This window comes from Corythoichthys intestinalis, chromosome 9 (genome assembly GCF_030265065.1).
Source record: "Corythoichthys intestinalis isolate RoL2023-P3 chromosome 9, ASM3026506v1, whole genome shotgun sequence".
Lineage (NCBI taxonomy): Eukaryota > Metazoa > Chordata > Actinopteri > Syngnathiformes > Syngnathidae > Corythoichthys > Corythoichthys intestinalis.
Genome location: NC_080403.1, coordinates 19,409,315 through 19,434,724, shown reverse-complemented (window position 1 = coordinate 19,434,724; position 25,410 = coordinate 19,409,315). Strand labels below are relative to the sequence as shown.

Below are 25,410 nucleotides of genomic sequence, written 5' to 3'. Positions count from 1 at the left end.
TTATCACTCTTTTTCACTGCATTTTGTGGGGGGGGGGGGGACACACACTCAGAACGTGTGATTCCTGCTATCATCAGTTTATTTATAAAATGACTGAATTATCATCATTATTATTATCATCATGGACACTACTTTGACAAAGCCAGGTATATATATTGGCCACAAGCCTACTCAATAATCCCCAATCATATGACTTTTCATGAAGCCACATGTACAAATAAAGTGACATTGAAAATTTTATTTTGGGGTTTTCTGATTTACATTGTTTTGTCCAGGATTTTATATACATTACATACAGTACACACCGGGAGTACTGTAAATAGCATTGTTTTTGCTACAAACTGGCATATTTACTTCTTTTAGATGTTCATAAATTTGCACTGTCCCTATTACATAAAATATATAAAATGAATGAATATATAACATTTAACCTCATTACAAATAATTAATATATATTATTTAATTCACATATGTGGCTTAGAGGGTTTGACAAACCCTCAAAAATCACCCGAAAAGATTGTATAGTCACTTACCAACTGCAAGATGCAGCCTGTGTCCAAAGCACTGCAGCCGGGTCCATTTGTTCAAGGAAGCTGCCCTCACTATGTTTGCAGCATTGTCTGACGTTTGCAGACAAGATGTTCCTCGTCCAGGTTCCAAGAAGCCACAGCTTCTTTCAGCGCCGCTGCAATGTTCTCACTTGTATGAACATCCGGGAAAAATGCAGTTTGCAAACAGCGACTTTTGAGTTCAAATTCATCATTAATGAAATGAATGGTCAGCCCGATGTATGGTGCTGTTGCCCGGCTGGACCATAAGTCCGCTGTAAATGCATAATGCACTGCTTGCAACAGCTCATTTGCAACCTGTAACCGCTGTTTTTCATACAGCTCTGGGATGGCCACTTGAGAAAAATACGTACGTGACGGTATTTCGTAGCGCTTGTCGAGAGTGCAGATCATTTTTTTAAACCCCGTTTTAACTACGGTGTTCATAGGCGCCATGTCTTTGGCCAAATGAAAAGTTATTGCATCCGTTATTTGTTGATGCCGTTTGGACTAGAGCCTAGTTCGGGCCTAAAAAATCCAGCCCGACCCGACACGGCCCGCTGGTATTGAGGCCCGACCCGGCCCGAGCTCGATCACTTAACTAGATTTGCAGGCCCGAGCCCGAAAAACCCGATTTTTTTTTTTTTTTTTTTTTCTTTTTTTTTTGAGTGACGCGGAAAAAACGCAGCAGCAGCAATTTATTTTCATTTCTTCGAGTTGGCAGAAAAAAATCGCAAGTTTTCTCAATGTTTAAATAATCTACATATTTTTCTGAGAATTATCAAAGCATTCACACAACGAAATAACGCTGGGAAAGTTTGTTAAACATATTTCTGAGTGTGTGGAATATTGTTCTCACATGGACGCGCCTCTCTGACAAGGAAATGAAAAAGCGGCCGGCGCCACGGCGTTCGTGCACACGCACAAGCAGAAGCGCAATACAGAGAGCCTGCTCTCCAATTTTTTTTTTTTTTTTTTTAAATAATTTATTAGTCCGGCATGGCGGCCCGACCCGAACTGACCCGAACGTGAATGCTTAAAATGTGGGTCGGGTTCGGGCACAAAATCTAACCTCTAGTTTGGACTTCCTGTCGTAAGGTGTTAAGCTAGCGAAGGTTTCTGTAATTGTTTTTTGATCTGAGGAAGTTTCACCTGGGGTCCTTTGTTTGCATTGGTCATACAGGAGCTTGTGATGGCGTTTCAAATGGTCGAACATGTTCGACGTATTACCTCGTGTTGAGGCAACCACGGCGAGGCACTGTCGACAAAGGGCTTTTTTTTGTTCTGTGTCATCTTTCCGATAGCCAAAATATTTCCAAATTTCTGATGTCGATTTTCTTTTGGGAACAAAGTCTTCCATCGCTTGATTCGCTTCCTTTACCGTCTTGCGTGTTTTACTTTCAGTTTGAGAACAGCCCCTCCTCCCTCCACTCGGCTGTTTGGCCCATCCTCCCTCCACTCTGCTGTTGCAGGGGGAGAGGGAGGGGCCGATGACTGCTGATCTGAAGGGAAGGAGAAGGCCTGCTGAAACCATGAAGCGGACCAAAATTTTGTGTATTAAAACCAATAAAATAAAATTAAAAACTATCGCACGTCCATGCGGTGGGACTATTGCACATGCGCACATCGCGATGGCGATGTTTAAACGATATATCGTTCAGGCCTACTTAACAGTAACACCTCCCAGCATTGATGGAAATTGCGGTATATTATTTTTTTTCTTTATTTTTTTAATATGACGTATAATACAGGTCCTTCTAAAAAAATTTGCTTATTGTGATAAAGTTAATTATTTTCTGTAATGTACTGATAAACATTAGACTTTCATATTTTAGATTCATTACACAAATGAAGTAGTTCAAGCCTTTTATTGTTTTAATATTGATGATTTCGGCAAAAAAGTCAAGAAAAAACAAAAATCCCTATCTCAAAAAAATAGCATATAATGAAAAGGTACTCTAAAGAAGCGAGTAACCTAATCATCTGAATCAACGAATTAACTCAAAACACCTGTGAAAGATTCCTGAGGGGCTACAGGTGCCGCATTCCCCAGGTCAAGCCACTAGGCTACAGACAAGCAGTACTGGACTGTTGCTCAGTTGTCCAAAGTACTTTTTTCAGATGAAAGCAAATTTTGCATGTCATTCGGAAATGAAGGTGCCAGAGTTTGGAGGAAGACTGGGGAGAAGGAAATGCCAAAATACCTGAAGTCCAGTGTCAAGTACCCACAGTCAGTGATGGTCTGGGGTACCATGTCAGCTGCTGGTGTTGGTCTACTGTGTTTTATCAAGGGCAGGGTCAATGTAGCTAGCTATCAGGAGATTTTGGAGCACTTCATGCTTCCATCTGCTGAAAAGCTTTATGGAGATGAAGATTTCATTTTTCAGCACAACCTGGCACCTGCTCACGGTGCCAAAACCATTGGTAAATGGTTTACTGACCATGGCATTACTGTGCTCAATTGGCCTGCCAACTCTCCTGACCTGAACCCCATAGAGAACCTGTGGGATATTGTGAAGAGGAAGTTGAGAGACACCAGACCCAACCTTGTGGAAGAGGTTAAGGCCGCTATCGAAGCATCCTGGGCCTCCATAACACCTCAGTAGTGCCACAGGCTGATTGCCTCCATGCCACGCCGCATTGAACCAGTCATTTCTGCAAAAGGATTCCAGGCCCAGTTTTGAGTGCAAAGTTGATATAATTAATTGAAGGATGACTTTTTTTGTATTAAAATACACTTTTTTGTATTGGTCGGATGAAATATGCTAATTTTTTGAGATGGGAATTTTTGTTTTTTGTTGACTTTTTTGCCAAAATCATCAATATTAAAACAATAAACGGCTTGAACTACTTCAGTTGTGTGTAATGAATCTAAAATATATGAAAGACTAATGTTTATCAGTACATTACAGTAAATAATGAACTTTATCACAATATGCTAATTTTTTACAAGGACCTGTACATGTTTATGGATCGTTATTTTTAGATTAATGGGTTATTTAGGGGTACTTAAAGGGTTAATTCCGACTTCTGAGGAAGTTTAGGTTACTTCGCCAGCCTAGGAACGGAACTCGTTCGTAACAGTGGGACTGCCTGTACTTTTGTTTTACCCATCTGTAATAGTGGTCATGTCTTCTTTCCAGCCTTCTCAACAACTACATGATCATGAAAGTGGTAAGGAAGATGGTATCCATCTTGGACCAGAGGTTTCAGGATGCCGAGCAGCGGTTTTTAGAGGTCATGTATGGAACTAAAAAAGTAAGTGTAACTTATATTCTTTTCTTTGTTGTAGTCCTTTTTAACGCTTTTATGGAGGAATTATGTGTTTGTTTGTATTTTTGATACCCTTACAGGGCACTCGTTTAACTCATTGGCTGCCATTGACCGCGCTTGGTGTCCCATCCATTTTGACAGGAAGGGGTGAATGAATATTTGTTCATTTGCCCATCCCAGTCAAAATGGATTGGACGTCTAGTGTCGTCAGTGACACTGAAAGATGAAAATTCAAATTCAAAACCAAATGCTGCTTTAAGAAATCTTTAATGTCAGAACAAAGATGCATGGTAACAAACTACTGCACAGCATTTCACAAATATGAGGAACGTTGAACAAAATTAAAAGTTAACAAAATGCAGAACATTGCACATGAGGTAATCAAAATGCAGAACATTGCACAAAATCTAAGGTTGACATGCAATCCCAAAAAATTAACTAACCATAAATAGACAAACTCATTTTAATTTACACTCAGCAAGATGTCAAAGCCTTTTGTGCATTAAGTAAATCTTAAGGTGTCTGACAATGTCAACAAAATAAATAGGGAGAAGAAAATGTTCAGTTTCAAAAATGTTACAAATAAACAAGCCATTGCTTTAAAGGTTACAGGCCAGGAAAATAAGTCTGTCCACAGTATCAGGCTTTAATGGTACTCTGTGACAGGTCATGATGTTCCCTCCTGTACAGAATACCCTCTCAGAGCTAGCGCTCACATCGCATCAGCGCTCCCGTTTTTTCGGTGTTCGTGCGGGGTAATTACAGTTTAAATTTATTGACTTTTATCAAACGTTTTTATTATTTATGTTGACAAAAATTCAATGACGATAATTATCATTATCATTTTATTCACATAGGGTTACTTGGAAAGTTGAGTCAAACAGACTTTTTTTTTTGTTTTGTTTTGTTTAATGAATCAACAGCAGACACAAGAGATCATAAATGGAATGAAAAGCCAAAAAAAACCCAGTTCATTTGCCATACAGGGAGCGACTTTTGCAGTTTTGTTATGCTTTCCAACAGTACTACACAGGAAATAGTTTGACCCTCAAGTGAATTGCTGTTTTATACAGCAGGAGAGGTGGGGGGGACAAGTTTGTGGAATAAATGCGGTAAGTGCTGGCGACCTTCTAGCATTTATCAGGGTGAGATCCTGTTATTTTTTTCAAGTGGGTCAAGCTGTAATAACAAAGACAATGCTATGTGTGCTTGGGTTTTCTGCATCAGTGCAACTGAGCCTCGTGTTACCACCTAACTCGCCATTACTCAAACTCCTTTTGACCCTACTGCATGGTGCTACTTTTGTCCTCAACTTGTTCGTGACTATAATGTTCCACCTTTGTACATTTCCCCCCGATTTAACAGTAAATAATGATGAATGCCTACCAGTTATTAGTTCCGTTGTAAGAGCAATGTTTTTTAGCTGTCCTTGGCCAAAGTGAAGCCTATTCTTAGGGGCAGTTTACATGGCGACTGTGCGACACGAAGACGCAATGACTGTGTTGCGGAGTGGCCTCGCGTTCATATGGTGTCGGCGAAGACGGAAGGCAAAGACGCAAATCTTGGAATCCTGCCTCCAAAGTGGAAGAATTCGATTGCGGGGACTTGAGGGGGGCTTGCGCTGCATGCATATCGAAAGCTCCCACGGTGCGGGACCGCGCCGATAACGTCAGCACTCGTACACGTCACATTGGGCGTGCGCAGCGGTGCTACTAAGCATTAAAAACAGCAAATATGGCGGAATGTCGGCTTTAATGTACTGTTTTTATAATATTTTTACTTTAAATATGTTGAATGTTTCCACTTTTGTGCCTTTTTCAACAAAAGAAAATGCTATTGCTTGGAGTGGGCAGGCATGTTGTCTTCCGGGCTGAGGAGGTCAAAGTGTATAATTCGCTGTCGCCTTGTAAATCTGCACTGCCCCCTTGGGCCTGGCATGAGTACTACATCGTTTTCATGCAGAATTGTGACATTGTTCGAATAGAGACGGAACCATATAAATGCAAACATGAAATTTTTCGTCTTCTCGGATGGTCACCATGTAAACTGCCCTTTAGCCGTCATGATCTTGAAACGTTTATTAGCTCAAGGCTGGACCACTGCAATGCAGTTTATGTTGGTCTTTTTCAAGTCCTCTATTATAGAATCTTGCTGATTGTTTTTAACTGTTACATCCATAGGTGAACATATTGTAATTGATTTGAAACTTTAACTGTTTGTTTTTTAATGTGTTTTATTCTATTAACGACCTACTTGTCTGAGATTTTAATCTTCTGTAACCCTGGCAGGGCTCTTCGTTCTTCCGGCCAGCAGTTCCTAGGTCGAGACTTAAACATTGGGGTGATCGGTCTTTTATGGCTGTTTTGCCCTCCCCTCACACGAAAGTTAAACTCCGCCTATGATTATAAATACATTCATAAATTAATACACTGTTTATAAAAACAAATTATTCAAATTAAAATAAGAAAACCAGGAAGATACACTGGTCACAGCCAAAAATTACATTCTAAAGTTGATTTTTTTTTATTCCTCATAGTATTTAACTCAGAATGCCACGGATGGCGAAAGACGTCCAATTGATTCAAACAGGGAAGAGTGGCTGTGAATGTTCTTTATTCAATGCCAGTGACGGCACTCGACGTCAGATCCATTTGAGGTCAAAATGGACTGGACGTCGAGCGCCATCAATGGCACACAATGAGTCAAATGAGGGCCCTGTAAAGGTTTAAAGAGCATACGACACCAGAAAAAAAGTCTTAAATGGGATTATTATGTGAATTAGAATCATATTTTGAGACGATTCGACCATATACAACAATTTAGCAAAGCGCAGATGACGAGAAATTAGTTTTTTAATCTGCCGGTTAGCCACTCCTACAATTATAGGGCTTTAGCGTCCCCAACAGGTGGATGACGTCAGCGGTAGACTAGGCTCATCGGTTTTACTATTCAGCCCATTGAGGGGGAATTGTTCAGAACGAGGAAAACGAGACGAAGAGAGCTGCAAATGTCATTGTTTCAGTCTCTCTACTCCCAATATTTTTACAGGATATTCTTTTTATGCAAGTATTTTCCCCAATAGCTATATAAATGGCTTGAGAAGGACCAGTCAGCCCGTCGAGGGGGAACTATTCACAATGAGGAAAACGAGACGAAGAGAGCGGCAAAATGTCATTGTTTCTGTCTCTTTACTTCAATATTTTTACAGGATATTCTTTTTACCCAAGTACTGTCCCCAATTGCTAAATAAATGGCATGGTCATGACAAATAACTTGTGCTAAATGGAATATAAAATAATAAAAATCCATTTATTCAAGACGACATGGCAAAATTACTCCATAATGGTCAAAACAGTCGACTTTACCTTTACTGTCACACCTGCCGAACGATATTTTATGACACCTAAATCGGACATATGTCATTTCCCTTCCCCGGCTTCGGAGAATGTAAACAGACCAGAAGGAGTGACAGCTAGCCGACATGCTAACCCGAACCGAGGGATGTTTCAAAGTCTTCGAAGTGGAAAATCACACATAACTAGCCTGGATTATTTGACATGACGACCCGGTTGTCGAGTTTCTTTGCGGATCGGCAAACCGCCCGGCAGAGAGCAATTTACAGTTCGTTCCCTGGAGGAGGGTGGCTGGAATTGTTGTGTAGCTAACGTGCTAACAGCTAACTGCTAATGAGCGTGAGGATAGCTTTTCACATGCCTATCAATGATCAAACGTAAGTAGTCCTTTATTTAAAGGAATTTTATAGTGTTTACTTTGTAATCACTGTATTCGTATTTGACATAATACAAAACAAGATGTTTACTCACTTCCTTGTAAGTCCAATGGTCCCACAGTAAATATCCACGGTGAATGGGAACCTTTTGAAACTCCAAAAAGGCGCATACGCCTCTCCCGCATACAGAATGATTTTTCTGCAGCCGTTTGGCTGGCGTGATGCAAAAAATAAAAGTATTAATCCGCAAAATCAGCTGAATCCTTCTTCCTCATACACAACAGTACACTGTAGCGTGAAGAGGACGTCTTCTACCGTACACGTCACAGCGCCCTCCTCCTCAATGCGAGACCGAAGCCGGAAGTCACTCATTTTCCTGGCGCGGGATTCAAAAAACTAAATAAATATAGCGATCGCTTCCACACACATCCAAGCGGTCCATATCATTCAGGAGCATAAAATACCGCGTGTATTATGAAATAAACATGCTTTTTCGTGTCACAAGCACTTTAAACTTTTTTTGAAAAATCTGAGTAATGATATCAGAGAAATTCTCAGTTTGCCTCCTTAAATAGTTTTGAGTAAATGTCTTTCATATGAAGGTCATTCAGACTAGGTGTTGTCTGTAACTTTGGGGTATGTTTTGAAACCCTAGCTAGTACCAAAAAAACACTAACGGTAATCACTAAAAACAATATTTTAAAGATATAAGACAATTGACCCTTTGCCGACTTTGATCACAAGGCAGGAAAAATACTCAAATTTGTCTGCTCATGAGACTGACATACTTAGAATTTATTAGAAAAATCAGTAGAAAGCCTTGTGTGTTTCCTGTTTTACAGCCGCTTCTGTTTTCACCACCTACACACACAAACTGGTATTATACTCAGATCAATGGACAAAAGCGACTGAACAAATGTCTGCCATGTTCGTTGCAGGCCCGAGGCGTTGATCAGTGTACTTTTTTGAGCTTCTTAACAGTACATATTCTTTATTATAGAGTTCATAATGTAATAATAAAACAAAATAATAAAGATAAATGCTAACTGCACGGTTGTTTTGCTTTTAACCAAGATACTGTTTTACGTCCATATATACAAAGAATACAGGGATTTAAGCATTTATTCACTAGAATTTTCAACAGAAAAAGCTCTTTGTTTACATATGGCGGCCGCTAATTTGCTTACTGACTAGCATCATAATTCGCAATATTAACATAAAATAAGTGGTAACTGCATGTTTTTTGCTTTTAACCAAGAATCGAGACTGTTTTACGTTTATTTCTATAAAGAATACAGGGATTTAAGCATTTATTCACAAGAATATTCAACGGAAAAACTTTGTTTACATATGGCGGCCACTAATTTGCTTACTGGGTAGCATCATAGTTCGCAATATTTACGTAAATAAATGCTAACTGCACTTTTTTGTTTTTGTTGCTTTTAACCAAGAATTGAGACTTTTACGTCCATATCTATAAAGAATACAGGGATTTAAGCATTTATTTACAAGAATTTTCAACGGAAAAAGCTCTTTGTCTGTGATATGGCAGCCGCTAATTTGCTTACTGACTAGCATCATAGTTCGCAATATTTACATAAAATAAATGGTAACTGCACGTTTTTTTTTGTTTTTTGCTTTTAACCAAGAATCGACTGTTTTATGTTGATATCTATTAAGAATGCAGGGATTTAAGCATTTATTCACAATAATTTTCAACGGAAAAAGCTTTGTTTACATATGGCGGCCGCTAATTTGCTTACTCACTAGCATCATAGTTCGCAATATTTACATAAGATAAACGCTAACTGCACTTTTTTTTTTTTTTTTTTTTTTTTTTTTTTTTGCTTTTAACCAAGAATCGAGACTGTTTTACATTCATATCTATAAAGAATACAGGGATTAAAGCATTTATTCACTATAATATTAAACGGAAAAAGCTTTGTTTAGATATGGCGTCCGCTAATTAGCTTACTGACTAGCATCATAGTCCGCAATATTTACATAAAATAAATGTTAACTGCACGTTTTTTTTGGTTGTTTTTTTGCTTTTAACCAAGAATCGAGACTATTTTATGTCCACATCTGTAAAGAATTCAGGGATTTAAGCATTTATTCACAAGAATTTTCAACGGAAAAAACTTTGTTTACATATGGCGGCCGCTAATTTGCTTACTGAGTAGCATCATAGTTCGCAATATTTACGTAAATAAATGCTAACTGCACTTTTTTGTTTTTGTTGCTTTTAACCAAGAATCGAGACTTTTACGTCCATATCTATAAAAAATACAGGGATTTAAGCATTTATTTACAAGAATTTTCAACGGAAAAAGCTCTTTGTCTGTGATATGGCAGCCGCTAATTTGCTTACTGACTAGCATCATAGTTCGCAATATTTACGTAAAATGAATGCTAACTGCACGCTTTTTGTTTTGTTTGTTTTTTTGCTTTTAACCAAGAATCGAGACCATTTTACGTCCATATCTATAAAGAATTTAGGGATTTAAGAATTTATTCACAAGACGTTTCAACGGAAAAAGCTCTTTACCTGTGTTTCCACTCAGTCAGCTTTGACGGAGATAGGGTCCCTATGAATCTGCCCCGTGTCCCGTCAATGCATTATGAAGTCTACGTCTTTATTTTTTAAATTCATTTTAAGTTCAAAATGAACTATGACCACCCGGCCCCCTCTCCTGGCTAACTTGGAAGTTCTAGCAAACAATCTGTTCACCATTGTTACTGTAATTAATCAGCCCGGAGACAAAAAAATTGGGCTCCGAGGATGGATTTGTATACATCCCTGGAATGTACCTGCCAAATTCCATCTGGATCTTTCCTTGAATAACTGAGGAGTAACAATTTTGGTTAGTGTCCTTCCCAGGAAGAATCGCAAGAAGAAAAAAGTAAGCGAGAACTTGAGACTTCCCTTCTGGTGGTCTAAAAGTAGAAAAATGAAAAAAGTTAATATTCTTATATTTTAGTTATTTTTTCTTTAAAAAAATAACATTTTCAAAAACCCGTTAATACGCCCTATTTTTTTAACTTCATCTATTTTTATTTTATTTTTTATAAATAAAATGTAGTCCTTATGTAGTCTTTAATGAAAGCGAAAAATTATTCAGTAATTAGAAGAACATACGAAAGTGATGAAAATGAAATTGTTATTATTATTATTTTTTTAATATTGAAAATATTACATCTGAGGTAATACTTAAACAGCGTACAGAAACATGGTAGCAAAATAACTATATCTGCATTGACGTCATTATGCCAATACTTTATGGGAGTCTATTATTTTTATTATGTTAACATTCACGGCGATAGACATCCAGTCCATTTTGACTCCTCTCAACCATCTGACCTCCTCCTCTCCTGCTTTGACATTGCAGAGCTGTACTCCTCGCTGGAAGTTGTGCGTCAGCGACACAGACAGCGGCCTAGGCTTCGCTCTGGGCGCCATGTTCGTTAAGGCCACCTTCGCCGAGGACAGCAAGGCCATCGTAAGTGCTAAAGGGATCGTCCATCGGGTCAATGCCACGTTTCTCACAGTCTCCTTTTGTCGGCCCGCAGGCTGAGGACATGGTTGGTGACATCAAAAGGGCGTTTGAGGAAGGGTTGAAGTACGTCAGTTGGATGGACGCTGACACCAAAAAGGCTGCGAAAGAGAAGGTGGGAAACCATCACTGCCCCACTGTTGTGTTATTACACTTATTTTTATTTTTTTCTTTCTAGGCAGATGCAATTTACAACATGGTAGGCTATCCGGAGTTCATCATGAATGGCACAAAGCTGGACAAAGTATTCACTGATGTAGGTAAAATGGAGTTACATTCATATCAATGACGGGTAACGTTGAAGCATCAAAACCACCAAAATCCTTCGTTGCAGTTCGAGGTGGTGTCGGATCTGTACTTCCAGAATGTCATGCAGTACTACAACTTCTCCGCCAGGGTGATGGCCGACCAGCTAAGAAAAACGCCAAACAGGAACCAGTAAGTTCATCTGCTAGTCCAAGGTCTCTGATTATTGGAGCCAGTAAGACGAGAGGAAGCGAATGTTTACTGTTACTGCATGAATGAATTGGTTGAAATGGAATACTTACTGTATTTTTTGCCTTAGTAGAAAATATATATACGTATAGTTCCTTTAAGCAAAATTTAACAAATTGTAAAAGATGAATAAATAAAAAATGTTTTGTTCCTTTTGTGATTTTTTTTTTTTTTTTTAATTAATCGAGGGAACTGTATTTTCACATTTTGAATCAGTAATAGAGAATATTTACTATTAAGCAGCTCCACAGGATTTTGATTATATTTTTACATCAACACTGTCTCAAAACGATTACTCAACTATCCAAATCGTTATTGATTAATTTGATAATCAATTGGTCATTTAAAGCAACACGTTTCAACCTTTATAAAATATTTTCATAACATTTGAGATAATATGACAAATGACAAATAGTTGAATGACACCTCTTTTATATCTTGAGGGGATCTGTATCGCTTTCACCGGCACTAATTAACTTTGAGGAGGGTGGCAGGAACCCTGCAACACAAAAAAAAAACTACAAATGTGCTGACTGCTTTACGGCATACGTCACTTCCCCCTTACCCCATTCATTATAAAGATGGAAGTTGATGCTAACGCTTTCGCGCGAATGCTGCGAAGATGGCAGAGCAACAAGAGACAAAATGTTTAGCCTGAGGAGGGGAAAAAAAAGGCTACCAGGATATACAGAATTAACATTGGCCTGGCTTTCACTAGCTGGCATGACGCCCCCCTCAACAGAACACATCAGCGCTGAGGAGTTCAGGTGGGGTGGAGAGGGGTTATCCGCACTAAGCCACATGGTTGCTGACAATAATATGCTATTGTTTAGCCACAACTATTCGTTCTTCACACAGCTGCTGGAAACAGAAATATTGTTTAATCGTCACTAAAATTAACCAAACTGAAAAGTTGCAAAGTGTTGCTTTAATCAAACTAGTTGTTGATTAAGTTAACAATTGATTAGTTGCCGATTAGTCAATTTTATTTGTGACCGTCAACTAAATGGCTTTTTTTCTAGCTTGTATTATTTTTTTTGCAGATGGAGCATGACCCCTCCGACTGTAAATGCGTATTACAACCCTACGAAAAACGAGATGGTTTTACCAGCGGGAATTCTCCAAATACCGTTTTACAGCCGTCTCTGGCCCAAGTAAGTCTTTCCTTATCAGAAGGGTTGTCAACAACTACACAAGAGTTTCAATGTTGGGTGGGGGTGACCTTTTAAATACGTTATATCTACAGTATGCGTAGTTTTGTAGTCCTCATCATCATATGACTTTTCTTGTATGTTCCAGAGCCCTCAACTTTGGTGGAATCGGGGTAGTCATGGGGCATGAACTGACTCATGCTTTTGATGACCAGGGTGAGCCATTAATCATGTGCTAGCAAGTACAAAAAAAAGCTCAAATAAATTGTGTGATATTACTTTTAAGGTCACATTTGAACACAAATAGTAAATTCAATGGAAATATCAGTTTAAACTGTCTGATTTTGTGCAACCAAAAACAGGGAGAGAATACGACAAAGAGGGCAATCTGCGTTCTTGGTGGAAGAACTCATCCGTAGAGGCCTTTAAGAAGCAGGCGCAGTGCATGGTGGAGCAGTACGGAAACTACAGCATAAATCAGGAGCCCCTGAATGGTCGTCACACGCTAGGAGAGAACATCGCCGACAACGGTGGGCTGAAGTCTGCTTATGAGGTAAACGGCTAACGCACAACTGAAGTCAAACCTACCCTTGCATTTCAATGTCCATCTTGTATAATGTGACGTTACTGTATGTATCCAATGCAAGGCTTACGTGAACTGGATAGCAAAGAATGGCGAGGAAGCCACGCTGCCAGCACTGGGAATGACCAACCACCAGCTGTTTTTTGTGGGATTTGCACAGGTGGGTGTTAGGCCAGTGCACGTCTATACAATAGGCTATGTACATTGTATTTTTGTTGTGGTTTTATCATGGCTAAACAACAGCAGGTGCACACCAGTCGATTCAACATTTAAAACGGGAATGTTCAAACTACAGCCTGCAGGCTGACTGCGTCCCCAGTTTTTATTGGCCCGCAGCAAATTATGAAAATATCATTGAATATGGCCCACACAAAAACCTTGAATTCAGCCTACATTCTGTTGCACTTCTCAGTTTTAACACTAGTTAGCGCTAGACACTTAAACAGTGCACCTCCATTATTTCCAATAAATGTAGGAAGCTGTGTACAGGTAGTCCCTGGGTTATGAACCATTCCCGTTCATACGCTGGCGACCTAACCCGAATTTCCGAGTAAGTCGGAATTAACCCTTAAAAAATAACTATCTAAAAAGTCCAAAAGTATTTTATTTTGTTTAAATGATGGAGGATACACTGTCCTCTGGTGGCAGTGTTGGGCGGACTGTCGCTTGGCTTCTTTGACTGAGTAGGTGACTCATCTGACATGGATATAGGACAGCTGCCCTCTCGTGTGGCTCACATAAGGCTGTAAGTTTTTTAAGCTAGTACAGTATATGTTTGTGTATGCATTTGTAATTAAGTTTAGAGCTAGAATGTGTTATGAAATACGTTAGCATTTGTAGCATTTAGGCTAGCGGACTTTTGTTAGGCAAATTACCGGTATGCAAATTTAATCTACTAAATTTACATTTTGATCAGACGAGATGGACGTTTGAACACCAATTGTTTTGTGTCAGGTGTTTTATTGTTAAAATGCGTGTCGTTTTGAACGGACGTATACATATGTGTGATACAGCTTTACAAATTTTCAAAAGTGAAGGAAGTAAAAAGCTTCAAAAAGCACAATTGCCTTGTTTGCTGTCTGTCAAGCTGAAGAACATCACGTTTAGTGAGGACAGAACACGTCAAGTCAATAAAGTTAAAAATAAAATTCTGTGTGGTACAATAAGGTCCTGTTCTTTACGCAAAAAAAAAAAAAAAAACACGACGGGAGACAATAGCGGACGAGACTCCGGCGTCGTAAAGTCGAAATCGCGCAAATCGAGTCCGTCGTAAGCCGGGGACTACCTGCAATTTTTGTATTTTGTTTTACATACATAAACTTATGTGAAAATTATTCCAACTTGATAAATTGATCTAACTTGGTTGTGAATGACTTTTTTGTGGTTGCAGTAGTGGAAATTATAACTGTATATTGTAATATCTTTATACCTCTCGATTTTTTTGTTTGTTGTAGCTCTTAACTTATTCACTGCCATTGCCTGTTATAGACATCAAATTGAATACCGTATTGGCCCGAATATAAGACGACCCCGATTATAAGACGACCCCCTCTTTTTCAAGACTCAAGTTTGAAAAAAGACTTTTTGAACACCAAATTAATTTTTATACAAAAACGACCACGGAAAGCTTTTCTCTGACTGTGAGCATTTTTTAGGCGATCTTTTTGAGCTCTCCATCTCCGTACATTACACTCTGTGACAGCATATTTCACAGCCGCTTTGCAGTTGTTTGAAGACACCGCCTCATTTATCACCATCAACTTGAAGTTTGCGTCATAACTTCTCAGCTGCCGGTGTTCTGCCAAAATGTCTTACATCGGCGAAACGTCCTACATTAGTCGAATTTGACACCTAAATTACTACCGTGCGCTCTAAACTTGTTTTGTTTAGATGCATACAGGAATAACGTACTAAAGAAATGCCTGCAGAAAATACTTAAATGTAGTTATGTCAAATAAGGACGGTTTAAATACGCTACGTGACTAATGTGGTCAACTGCTTCAAAGCTAACACAAAAAAACACAATGGTTAAAAGTATGAGAGGGTAATACATGCAAAAAGTATCTTTGAGGCTGTGAAAAGGTTCTAAATAACTAAATAAAAACAAAAATAGTGAGTACTCGCCGCTTCCAACCGATGTGCGCATGCGTGTGAATGCATATGCAAAGCGCCCTGAGCATTGTGTAGGACGTTTCGCCGCGTAGTAAGGAATGGCCAAACACCGGTTAACCTGGCCAATCTTCGACCCACTTTTCTCCAAATTGTCGCGAAGTTTCTCCATTTTCGGTTATCTCTTCTATTACTGGTATTTTCTTCTCTTTTCCTTCTTACCACTTTCTTCTTCGTGCCAGTGGCTCGCTTTGACCGCCCGAGTCGCGTTCAGCATTCGATTCATTGATGACTGGCGCCATCAAGCGTCGTGAATGGGTATACAGTATGTCTAGGCCGCAGTTTTTTTTTGTTTTTTTTTAGGCCGCAGTTATAAGACGACCTCCTCTTTTTCAATCTTATTTCAGTGCAAAAAACATCGTCTTATATTCGGGCCAATACGGTAATTGCTGCCAGCCCTCCCCGTCAAAATGATTTGGAGGTGTATCGCTGTTAATAGCAGCCAATGACTTAATACTTAAAAAAACTGAATACATTTAAAAATATATACATATATATATATATTTTTTTTTTTTTACCCGATTCTGGTCCACTGTTAAACAAATGAAAGTGGAAAGATTTCAAGTTGGCCCTTGCATCCTTTATTTCTTATTAAAGCTATCCTCAAAACGTTTGGATTGCCTTGTTTAACTAAAAATTGTCAAAGTATTTGAGCCACTTAAAAAAAAACTTTTTTATTATTAAAATTATTATTATTATTAATTTTCAGAGTTCCAGCAGGGTTTTAAAAATTCTTAAAGTTTGTCTTAAAAAGCCACTCAATTTTTTCTAGTAAGTATTAAATTCCTTAAATTTGACATGTCTGCATTATGTGAAATTATGTCTAAGAAATGTCCAACGACAAAAACGTTTTACCTTTCCAACCTGATCATTTTCATTGAAATTGGTAAACATCGCGGATGTAGGAACCTTATTTTTATTTTTTTCTGGTTTTGGCTATTGTTTTTGTTTTTTAATTATTCATTTTCCATGCTGCTTAACCTCACGAGGGTGGCTGAGGTTAGCCTATCCCAGCTAACTACGGGCAGTATGCAGGGTACTCCCTGAATTGGTTGCCAGCCAATTGCAGGGCACAATGAGACAAACAACTATTTACGCACACACTCATACCTTTGGAGTGTTCCTACCACACGTTTTTGGGATGTGTCCCTGTAGAAAACTCACGTAGGCACGGGGCGAACATGGAAACTCCACACAGGAAGGACCCTAACCCAGAGCCCGGGATTGAAGCCCTGATCCCAGAAATGTGAGGCACACTTGCTAACCACTCATCCACCGTGCTGCCCTTTTTTAATTATTGAATACAAAATAAAATATTTTTATTTATCAGATGTTTCCTTTTCCAATTTTAAAATTATTTTAAAATATTTTACATTTTTTAAAAAAAGTGGTGAAAATTGTAAATATACAGTACAGGCCAAAAGTCTGGACATACCTCATTCAATGCAACACAAATGCAGGTCCCAACTCCATTGATAAAGCAATAAATTTCTCTAATCAACCCTGGAAAGCCAAATCTGTGAAGTCAAAAACCATTTTAGGTGACTCCCTCTTGAAGCTCATCAAGAGATTGGCAAGAGTGTGCAAAAAAGTAATCAGAGCAAAGGTTGGCTACTTCAAAGATACTAGAATGTTATACACGTTTTTAGTTATTTCAACTTTTTTTGTAGAATCCCACACATGTTCATTCATAGTTTTATTACCACCAGTGAGAATTTACGATGTAAACAGTCATGAAAATAAAGAAAACGTATGAATGTGAATCTTAAGATTTGTATTTGTTGCTACCAGGTGTGGTGTGCAGTGAGGACACCAGAGAGCTCGCACGAGGGCGTCATCACCGACCCGCACAGCCCGTCCAGATTCAGAGTCATTGGGACTGTCTCAAACTCTCACGAGTTCTCCAAGCACTTTGGCTGTCAAGCAGACACACCCATGAACCCCAAACACAAGTGCGAACTTTGGTAATGCCTCAAAATGAACTCCAGGGGGACACTGACTGTGGAGGCTCACTGGCCGAAGAACCACAAAGAGCCACTCGATGCCCATCAGCATTTGTTGCAACTAAATGTGCGGATTTGTGAGGATTTGTTTAATTTAAAATTTTTACATTTTCATATTTTAAAAGTCCTGGGGGTTTTAATAACGTACCTTTGACAAAATAGGGTCAATATGATTGAACAATTTTACACACATATTCCTGTTTTGCACAAGCACTAGAGTAGCTAGCTAGCATGTCTAGGGCGTGGTGTGGTTCTCAAATAAATGAGCCAAAGTGTGATAGTTTAAGACATGTTGAAGGTGTCTTTTCTTAATCTTTAAATAGTATAACTGATCATGTCATTGTTGGAGATCCTCAATATGGGGACAATAATAAAAATCAGCCCTAGTATTACTCAATGAGACATTTTCAGAAATTGCCAGGTAACAAAACATTTACTTGGCACTCCAGAGACACACCTATTTGTACACAATAGCAGTGTAATTTTCAATAATATGTACATTTTAAAGGACTGCTGAGCTGTACATGTGCTTTTTGTTATCAGAACACTGGAACTATATCTGTTAAATTGGGGTAGCGATGCTAACAACCCTCTTGTTTTCTTAACTGATGGTAGTACCGTTTGTCACGTTGTGACGGTCACTGATATTTTTTTTCGTGTCATTGTACGACAGGGCTTTCCCAAACAGTTGGTTCCTACCAAAGTATGATAAACACAATTTAAAAAGACCCTCCAGAAAAATTGTGTATGTATTGTCAAGTTAAGTAACCTAAGTTTGGGAAACCCTTCATTGCACTCTGCTTCATTTCACTTCTAAGAGATTCCTTTTGATACGAGTAACCGGACTTGCGAGTTTTGGAAATACAGTGTAATACCACTCCTAGTTTACGTTAAACATAAAACAAAGATTACACATTACTCATTTGGGAACGCTTACATAACTTTGTCTTAAAAGTCTGCATAGCTTGCAATACTAATAAAGCAATGCATTACGACATTGACATGCTAATGGGTAGCATCAAGATATGCTAGATAATATGCTCGCATGCAAACAGTTGTTAGTGGAATAGGCTGTAAAAGATCATCATTGGAGAAATTACAAGAAATTAACTTTTGGGTTAGAAGCGTGGTTATCGAACATGTTTAACTCTTATCAAGTCATCACTATATTTGTTGTTGTTGTCACATTCTATATGACACAACAGAGGACCATTTTTTAATTTTTTGTGTCAAAATAAAGTGTCCAATAAATAAGTCCACTTAAAGAGGATTTAAAGCCATAAAACAGAATGAAATGAATGTAATGCAATTATTGCGGGATAATCTGCACTGTTAGGGTAGTTAGGGTTACATTTTGGTGGGAGAACGTCAGGATGTATTTGTGTGTTAAGACCGATTTGAGCGCATACGGAAGGGATAGAACGGCACTCAAAATCCAAACAGACTAATTGCACCACTTGTTCTTTTTATGTGTAAAATTTATTTTGTATAATAAAATGATCTTAAAATATTTTTGCGCATTTCTCTTTAACATCCATTTTCACTACCTGTTTTTTGTAATTTAAAAAAAAAAATACACCCTGGAGTGGTCACCAGCTTTCATTGATGGCTGTGGGCGTTCAATCCATTTGAACTAGGAGAAGCTAAATGGACTGGTTATTTATCACAGTTCTCAATGGTAGCCATAAAAATGATCATTATCTTAACTGCTTCACTGCCAGTTCAGGTTGCATGTGTTTTTGTAGTTGGTGAAAGGGAAATTGATTTCGAAAACACCTATTGACGGAAACAGACGTCTAATCCTTTTCAACTGGGAGGCACTGGAAGCGATCATTGGATTGGACGTCGATTTCCGCCAAAGGCAGCCAAAGAGTTGAGCTATGTCAGTGCAAAAGATTTATGAAAAACAAAAACGACAATAAAAAAAAGATACAATTCCCAGAGCAAAATACAAACGGGCCACATTTATTTTATATTTTTTTCTTTTTTTAATTTATTCTGATTTGTTTTATTTTTTGAAGCTTTCATTTTCTAAAACTAATTTTATCAAGAATTATTTATATTATTACTTATGGCTTTTATGTATTTTTAAATTATTTTTATTGCTAATGAAATAGATTTTCTTTCAAGAAGAATCCGTAAATTATTACATGTTTATTTAAAATTATATATAGCTACAGATTTTTTTTTTTACTGCCCATCTCAAAATTTGTGCAGGCAACACTAATACTTCAGTAGGATGCCAAATAATTGGCCAGAAAATTTTGTCCCGTGGGTTGCAAGTTTGAGACCAATGTCCCATAAATATGTAATTTAAAAAATATATGGGGGGGGGGGGGGTTAAGTTAACTCAGTGATTGCCATTGATGGTGTTCCTTTAAACAATACCGTTTTTACATTGCCCACACTTTGACATTAACACTTACAACATTAAAAACTAAGGAAACGCATCAACAACCTTCCTACATCTCTATCGTCTTTAACCTTCTCCAAAAAAAAAAAAAAAGAATGTAGACATTATTTCTCATTTAACTGTTTTTTTTTTTTTTTTTCCAAAACACTGAATTAGCGAGAAGATGCAATGGTCAAATCGAAATGGTAGAGGGCGCTATGAGCATATATGTTCGAAAACGCCGTTTAACACTTTAAAAAGATTTTATTACTATATACAGTAAATACTGTGAATTACAAATTGAAAATATGCCACGCGAATTATCCGTAGAATTGGCGAAAAGATATTAAATACATCATGTTTTAAGTTTTGAACTTGTTTGTGGTGTCTTTAAAATGTGAAAATGGTTTAGGAATGTGGTTTATATTGCAAAAAGCCTATCTAAATGTGCATAATTATGTAAGTTGCGGTGTAGAAGCGGAAGTGGGTCGCTCGGTTGATTAGCCGAGCGATTCCGTAATTGGCCGAGAATTGCCGAATCATCTGTCCTACCCGGACGGCTGGAGAAGCGGCAAGCAGCTGCGCCATGTTGGCCGACTCTCTCACGTATGTGAGGGCAAAAAATGAGAGAAAACACACTTGACGAGCAGCATACCTAAATCCCCCCGGGCGGGTGGTTGAAGACCGTACGGCTTATCTTTTTTCTTCACCCCCTCTTGTGGAAAAGCGAAGCCGGTGGGGGGGCCGGGGATCCGCAGAGGCTCCGGACGGGCTAGGGAGGCTAAGGCTCCCAGCCGTCCCCATGAACAGCACCGCTGATCCGGGCAGCGACTTTCCATGAAAAAAAAGGAAAGATCCGTGTCGCTATTTGAGCTTCATTATCCCACTTTTCTCGGGGGGGCTTGGGGCCTGCTTCGCCTCCATGTGTGCGAGCTAAAAGCGACGCTTATTTCTCTATTTGTCGCGCAATTTTGTTTTTAATGTGTTAGTTTTTTTACGATGAGTTTGCCACCGAAAGTAGTCCCCAAACCCGCTGCCGCCGTCGCCGCCAGCGGACCTGGAAGCGGCCCCTCTCCATCGAGCCAACTGCGGGCTACCCTGACCTCCGTGTCGCTGCCACCCGGAGCCCCGGCGGTCCCCCAGCCCGGAGCCGTACCACCAACTCAGTATCCTTTTAACCCGGTAACACATAAATGTGCTTTATCAACACGCCTTTCCTCTTGGGACAAGATTTGGACTTTTATTGGTGATAGTGGAAGCTGGGTGTGATGGTGTTTGTGGGATGGGAGGGGGACAATTAGCTATGATGCTAACTGTGCTAACGTTAGCCGGTTTTCCAACCCGCCGCGATTGTATTTGTTTTTTTAAAATATTGTTTAGGGGGCGTTTGCTCCCCCAACCTCGTTTAGCACCACACCCAGTGTCAAATCAAAACGATTGACTGTGTTTTTTAATTCCCTGAATTGTCAAAGCGGGCTGACATTGTTGGTTAAAGCCAGGCTTTCATGGTTCTCAACACCGGTTACCGGCTTTGTTCGCTTATCTTTGGTGACTGGTTTAAAACGAGCACCGGGGGAAACAAGCATTGCTCCAGAACTAAGCAAATGTAAGCCCCAAAACAAGGCCCGGTTTTGGGTTGGGTGGTCGGGGTTTTACCCCGCCTCCCATTTTTGAGCCAGATTAACTGGTGTGCACCCTGACAGGCCTGTTAGACGTAGACGTGTTCCGATTACCGGTTTGAAGGTATACCGTGGTATGAAAACGTCACGCAAAACCGCAAAAAAACAAAAACAAAAAAAAAATCCCGTCATACCGTCCCGAAGGTATTAGCTATTTTTTATGTTCCAAAAATGCAGGGAGAAATCCCTCACTTGCAGCTGTAAAGCTCAACCTCCCAGCGGTTGTTGCTCAGTGTCAGTGAGTCAGCTGTGCTACACGATGGCTGGAGGAGGTGAAACCCCTGAACTTTTTCCCCTATTAAAGAAAACAAAATCGCTGTTATGTGAATACTTTGGCTACAGAAAAGTCACAGACGGTCGCAGCTTAGGGAAAGAGAGCCAACTGATATGTAAAACATGTTTGCGGAGGGTGGCTGCCGAGGAGGCAATACCTGCAATATGATTTCGCATTTATAATAAATCAAAGGTTTTGAAACATGGTCATGAATTTTACCCAACAGCTGCCAGAGTTAACTCCAGCGTGTGTGTCTAGTGGTGGTAAAACGTGGTGTTTTTTCTCTGGCAACTGTCTGTGTTGAGAAAGAGAGTTTCTGTAAAATGTAAACATGATACGAATCATACACACATGCTTTTTATGGAAAATAATACAATTATTTTTCTTCTGATGGGAATAATGTTGAGTTGTGGCTGTGAGATGAGGCTCACTTAAGGACTGCATTTATTTTAATTTTTTTTAGGGTAGAGTATTTCAGTTATTTAAAAAATATAAATTTTAACGTAATATTATACTTACACTGCTGGCCAAAAATATTGGCACCCCTGCAATTTTGTCAGACAATGCTCGATTTCCATTCTTCTTTGGCCAACTGTTCCAGGTCTCTGAGATTTGGAAGGTGCCTTCTCCAAACTGCCATTTTCAGATCCCTCCATAGGTGGTCTATGGGATTCAGGTCTGGACTCATTGCTGATCACTTTACATGTCTCCAGTGCTTTCTTTGGGTCATTGTCCTGCTGGAAGACCCATGATCTCTGAGGGAGACCCAGCTTTCTTACACTGGGCCCTACATTATGCTGCAAAACTTGTTGGTTGTCGTCAGACTTCATAATGCCATGCACATGGTCAAGCAGTCCAGTGCCAGAGTAGCAAAGCAACCCCAAAACATTAGGGGAACCGCCGCCATGTTTGACTGTGGGGACCGTGTTCTTTTCTTTGAAGGCCTCATTTTTTCCCCTGTAAACTCTTATGTTGATGCCTTTTCCCAAAAAGCTCTACTTTTGTCTCATCTGACCAGAGAACATTCTTCTAAAACGTTTTTGCCTTTTCAGGTAAGTTTTGCAAACTCCAATCTGGCTTTTGTATTTCTCTGGGTAAGAAGTGGGGTCTTCCTGGGTATCCCTACCCTTTCCATTCAGACGCCGACGGATAGTACGGGTTGACACTGTTGTACCCTCGGACTGCAGGACAGCTTGAACTTGTTTGGATGTTAGTTGAGGTTCTTTATCCACCATCTGCACAATCTTTCGTTGAAATCTCATTAATTTTTCCTTTTCGTCCACATTCAGGGAGGTTAGCCACAGTGCCATGGGCTTTACACTTATTGATGACATTGCGCAAGGTAGACACAGGAACACTCAGGTCTTTGGAGATGGACTTGTAGCCTTGAGATTGCCAATGCTTCCTCACAATTTTGCTTCTCAAGTCCACAGACAGTTCTTTGTCTTCTTTTTCTCCGTGTTCAATGTGGTACACACAAGGACACAGGATGGAGGTTGAGTCAATTTTAATCCATTTTAACTGCCTGAAGTGTGATTTAGTTATTGCCCCCACCTGTTATGTACCACAGGTAAGTAACAGGTGCTTTTAATTACACAAATTGGAGAAGCATCACAGGATTTTTCAAAGGGTGCCAGTACTTTTGTCCGGCCCATTTTTGGAGTTTTGTGTAAAATGTTTTTTTTTTTTTTTTTTTTTTTTTTAAATTTTCTTTTGTGTTTTTTCATTGCAAGCAAAATAAATTAAGATATTACTACAGGGGTCCCAATACTTTTGGCCAGCACTATATATGCTACCTAATATAAGTAGCATTGCTATACGACTACTCTTAACTAGACATGTGCCGGTTACCGGTTTCACGGTTTACCGTGGTGTGAAAACGTCGCGGTTTCAAAACCACTAAAATTTTCCGTCATACCTTAGTACGGTATTCGCTATTTTTCATGTGCCAAAATGCAGCCGAAGTGGCTTGGTGCGGCAGCGCTCAACCTTCCCGTTTGTTGCCGTGAGTGTCAGTCACGCTATTCTGCTAAACAGCCAGCAAACCCAAAAACCAACCCTCGAAACACAAGCCGTACTTTTCTTCAATTTATTGAGCTCTCAAATCGTGGTGAATACATTTAAAACGTTATACAATTGTATTTTTCCACATGTGAGTAGGTTCAACAGGATAGCAGTAGCACCATGAAAAAGGTCGCCAAAAACAAAACATATATTTTCCTTTCAAATTCAATATACAAACTAACTAAAACTTACAAAGACGAATGTTAGCCTAGGCTAAGCTGGGAGAGCAGCTTGGTCGACGTTTTATGTCTCACAGCCATTGAGTGAGAAACAAGCTTGAATGAATGAAGGGGGGGAGGAAAAAAAAGGGATCGCGTCAAAGATCGCTAATTGTGAAAGGAGGTCTCACTCCTCACTTTTTGTTTTAGATGAAACCTTGAAACCTCAACAATATTTACATTTTAACTAACTTATAAAACTAACTTATACATTTTTAACTAACTTATTAACTTATGAATTCTTTGTTCTTTTTAACACAAAGGCATGACATCATGTAGAAGAGAGTTGACACAGTGGCTGAAAATGGCGAAACTTGAGCTTCTCCCCCTCAAAAAAAGTCACAGTGTATATTTTTAATTTTATTTAGAAGTGTTCTTACTTTTTTATAGCAATTATTTTGTTCTTGCTCTATTATTGAGCAACTTGAGCTCTGGCTGTGGGTATAGTCTAGGTTCTATTTATTTTAATTTTATATAAAATATTTGTTATTTTTTGTTAATTTATTTATTTTCACATTAATTTATTTTCACATTATATTCATGTTCCAATTTGCAAATATGTTCTGAAAAAAAAAACCTGTTCAATGGAAAAAAGTTTGTTTTTTTTTTAAACCCATACATCTCAAAATTTTGGAGCTATAATTGCAATACCGTGATACCGTGAAACCGCGGTATTTTTGCTCACGGTTATCGTACCGTCAAAATCTCATACCGGCACATGCCTACTCTTAACAAGTGGTCACATGTGGGGACGGGAAACCGGTAATCGGCACATGCTTACAAGAAAGTAGTTCAGTGGAAAGCCTTCACAGAGTCAACTGTGCTAATTATTCACAAAGACATGGTGCCAATTTAACTCACACTAAAGCAGTGATTTATATATCAACACGTTGTAAACTTTTACCCCCTGGTATGTGCTTCCAATCTTCGAGATCTCCTTCTCTCGTCTGTACAACTCGACATGGGAAAAGAGAATGAGCCTGTTTAATGACCATGTAGGGATGTCAGAATTAATCTGGTGCTTGACAATCATTATATCTGAGCTTCTAAGTGACCAAAAGCGTACAATTATAAGACATTATTTAGTGCAAACAAATTCCAGGTGAGAACCATTGTTTGAAATTGTTATTTCATGTTGTTGGTTGTTCAAGCATTGTTTTAATATTGTAAAGCGTTAACATCCAGAGAATGGTGTGATGCCCAATGTCATTACCACATGCCACTTCTGACCTGTTTACCCTCACCTGCGTTGTTGGGAGGTGCTCACACAGGACAGA

The 25,410-nt window shown here is 39.1% G+C and overlaps 2 protein-coding genes and 1 long non-coding RNA gene across 18 annotated transcripts in view; 2 read left to right on the top strand and 1 right to left on the bottom strand.

Moving 5' to 3' along the window:
* Positions 1-19,013, top strand: part of ece1 (endothelin converting enzyme 1) — a 53,556-nt gene extending 34,543 nt beyond the window's left edge. The window contains exons 9-18 of the mRNA XM_057846484.1: positions 3,692-3,806; positions 10,941-11,051; positions 11,122-11,220; positions 11,284-11,361; positions 11,440-11,543; positions 12,644-12,754; positions 12,900-12,967; positions 13,114-13,304; positions 13,399-13,494; positions 17,295-19,013. Of these exons, the coding sequence (XP_057702467.1) occupies positions 3,692-3,806; positions 10,941-11,051; positions 11,122-11,220; positions 11,284-11,361; positions 11,440-11,543; positions 12,644-12,754; positions 12,900-12,967; positions 13,114-13,304; positions 13,399-13,494; positions 17,295-17,471 (1,150 nt within the window). The 3' untranslated portion in view covers positions 17,472-19,013. The remainder of the gene's footprint in view (positions 1-3,691; positions 3,807-10,940; positions 11,052-11,121; positions 11,221-11,283; positions 11,362-11,439; positions 11,544-12,643; positions 12,755-12,899; positions 12,968-13,113; positions 13,305-13,398; positions 13,495-17,294) is intronic.
* LOC130922014 (uncharacterized) overlaps positions 9,384-25,410 on the bottom strand; it is a 59,380-nt gene continuing 43,353 nt past the window's right edge. Inside the window, exon 3 of the long non-coding RNA XR_009064446.1 lies at positions 9,384-11,206. This is a non-coding gene — a long non-coding RNA (uncharacterized LOC130922014). The remainder of the gene's footprint in view (positions 11,207-25,410) is intronic.
* Positions 20,439-25,410, top strand: part of eif4g3a (eukaryotic translation initiation factor 4 gamma, 3a) — a 100,067-nt gene continuing 95,095 nt past the window's right edge. For all 16 annotated transcript variants that reach the window (XM_057846481.1, XM_057846480.1, XM_057846479.1 and 13 more), the window contains exon 1: positions 20,439-21,064. In XM_057846481.1, the coding sequence (XP_057702464.1) occupies positions 20,898-21,064 (167 nt within the window). In that variant the 5' untranslated portion in view covers positions 20,439-20,897. The remainder of the gene's footprint in view (positions 21,065-25,410) is intronic.